We start from the raw sequence: 2,265 nt of genomic DNA, 5'->3' as shown, positions 1-2,265 counted from the left end.
ACTTTAGCTTGGTTACTTACGAAGCCAGTTCAGTTTTAGTACAGTCTAGCTAGGGTCCCGTCCCAACCTTTAGGTTCTCATCCACTAGACCTCACATGAGCCATTCTGTCTCTTGATTGATATATCAAGCCTTACGTCGCCTTCCTTCACCCCTGGCTGGTTTCTTATTCCAGTCACATTCGCTCAAGATATTAATCACCTGCTTTTGCTTTGCTTTGCTTCGCATTTGCATTTGCTTTCGCATTCAAAGGTTCAAGGCCTATCAATCCTTTTTGGCCTCACCCTACAATCTGTACCTGAACCTTCTCACCCCACCTCCACTTACACACACCTTATTGCTGTGTGTATATACTCTCTACATCCTCCACCTCTCTCAACCTTCTCACCCACATACACATTCACAATGGCTTCCACATCATCACTACGATACCTCACCATGGAGGAGCTCAACAAGAACGCCTTGGAACAATTTGTCTACCAGCCTGTGGGCCGCGATATGATCGCCTACCTCGCCCAAGCTGCTCACAACGTCATCGCCTGTGACTCGACTTTGATGCCTCCCGCTCCCGCCGATGATAGTCACAACATCCCAACTCCTCCCAGGAGCCCCGAGCCCCGAACTGTCCGATCCGAAGATGGAGCTCTACCTACTCTTGAGGAGTTCATCACTCAGCTTGTCGTATCCTCCAACGTCCAGGTCCCTACTCTCATGTCCACACTAGTCTACCTTGGACGCCTCAAGTCCAAGCTCCAGCCTATGGCCCGCGGTCTGCGATGCACTGCTCACCGTATCTTCCTCGCTGCTCTCATCCTCTCAGCCAAGTACCTTAACGACAGCTCACCCAAGAACAAGCACTGGGCCAACTACAGCCACATCACCACCGAGGGCTACAACTTTGGTTTCAGCCGCACAGAGGTCAACCTTATGGAGAAGCAGCTTCTCTTCCTTCTCGAGTGGGATCTCCGAATCACTGAGCAGGACCTTTACCGGGATCTCGACGACTTCCTTGAGCCCCTCCGCCACAAGATTGCCGAGCGACATGCCCGCAAGATTCGACACCGCGAGGAGAAGCGACGACAGAAGGAGCTCTATGCCTCTTCCGCCCGATACCCCAGCCCTGCTTCTTCTCGTGGCCACTCCCGCTCTCGAGGATCAACACCCGAGCACGCACGAAACCTCTCTGGACCTATCACTCCTCCTGGTCTCAGCTACAGCAGCTCTTCCAGCTCTTACGCCTCTTCTGTCTCTTCTGGCCGCGCTTACTCACAGGCTACTACTCCTCTGGAGCTTTCCGAGCCCGAGCCTTACTACTACGAGTCGCAACAGGGCAGCCTCTACGACTCACCTGTGCAGATCGTCCCTGATGTCGACTACCCCAAGGTGCATATGCCCAGTGGGCGCATGCTTCCTTACGAGATCACTGCCGACGAGTACCAGCAGTACCAGCACTACCAAGATGCCTCGTCCAAGAAGCAGCAGCAGCAACAACAACAACATCAGCAGCAGCGCTCGAGACGTGGCATGTGGGGTCGTCTTCTCGGTGGTGGTGTCGCAGTGCGATGAATACCTAACCACAATTGGGCTGTGCGCGCACGCACTTGATACCTGATGCATAGTCTTGGAGTTTTACACGGACCAACGTTTGGCATCAATTCACTTTGCACATTTTTTCGCATCGTAAAAATAAAGCTTGGGCAAGGCGTCGGTCGGGTTCGTTTTTTCTTTACATCTGCTTTTCCAATAAAGCCAGATCCACAATGGGATGGTAAATTGCCACCCATCATTATTCCCTTTGTCCTATTATCACTATTGTCGAATTTACTTGGGCTTTCAAAGTCTTTCAACAGAAAGACCGGCGTTCTTCGGGTTTTGCATGAAAGACAGGAGCCTCCCCGGGGTTAAGGGGGGCGTGTGCATTACAATTGCTGTTACGGGTAAAGGTGGTGTATGGGATGGTTTGGGTTGGATCACGCACTATCAATGTTGTTTGACGGCCTCTACAAAGTATTACTTTTACGTTCCATGGATTGGGAAAGGATATAGGATGAAACGGCAAAGGAGTACACTGCCTCGATTGCAGGAGTTGTTTTTTTTTTGGTTTTTTTTGTTTTAATTTGGAAACTTTTTGGGTACAAAGTTTTTTTCAGGCGGTGCATACTACAACAATAAGATCAGACAGATAAGATACCTTTACACTACCTACCTATTCAATACAAGTCGGGCGATATGCCGCGATCTACCTCAAAGAATGCCTCTTTTAGCCT

The 2,265-nt window shown here is 50.3% G+C and overlaps 1 protein-coding gene across 1 annotated transcript; it reads left to right on the top strand.

Moving 5' to 3' along the window:
* Positions 1 to 403: 403 nt before the first annotated feature.
* On the top strand, positions 404 to 1,564 carry FPOAC1_004574 (uncharacterized protein; the record flags this gene model as incomplete). The annotated part of the gene is made up of 1 exon (XM_044849117.1): positions 404 to 1,564. One exon carries the CDS (start codon positions 404 to 406, stop codon positions 1,562 to 1,564), a length of 1,161 nt encoding a protein of 386 aa, XP_044707827.1.
* Between the last annotated feature and the right edge of the window lie 701 nt (positions 1,565 to 2,265).

Source organism: Fusarium poae, chromosome 2 (assembly GCF_019609905.1).
Source record: "Fusarium poae strain DAOMC 252244 chromosome 2, whole genome shotgun sequence".
NCBI classification, from domain to species: Eukaryota; Fungi; Ascomycota; class Sordariomycetes; order Hypocreales; family Nectriaceae; genus Fusarium; species Fusarium poae.
The sequence above is the reverse complement of the archived record's forward strand: the minus strand, read 5'-3'. Positions and strand labels throughout refer to the sequence as shown.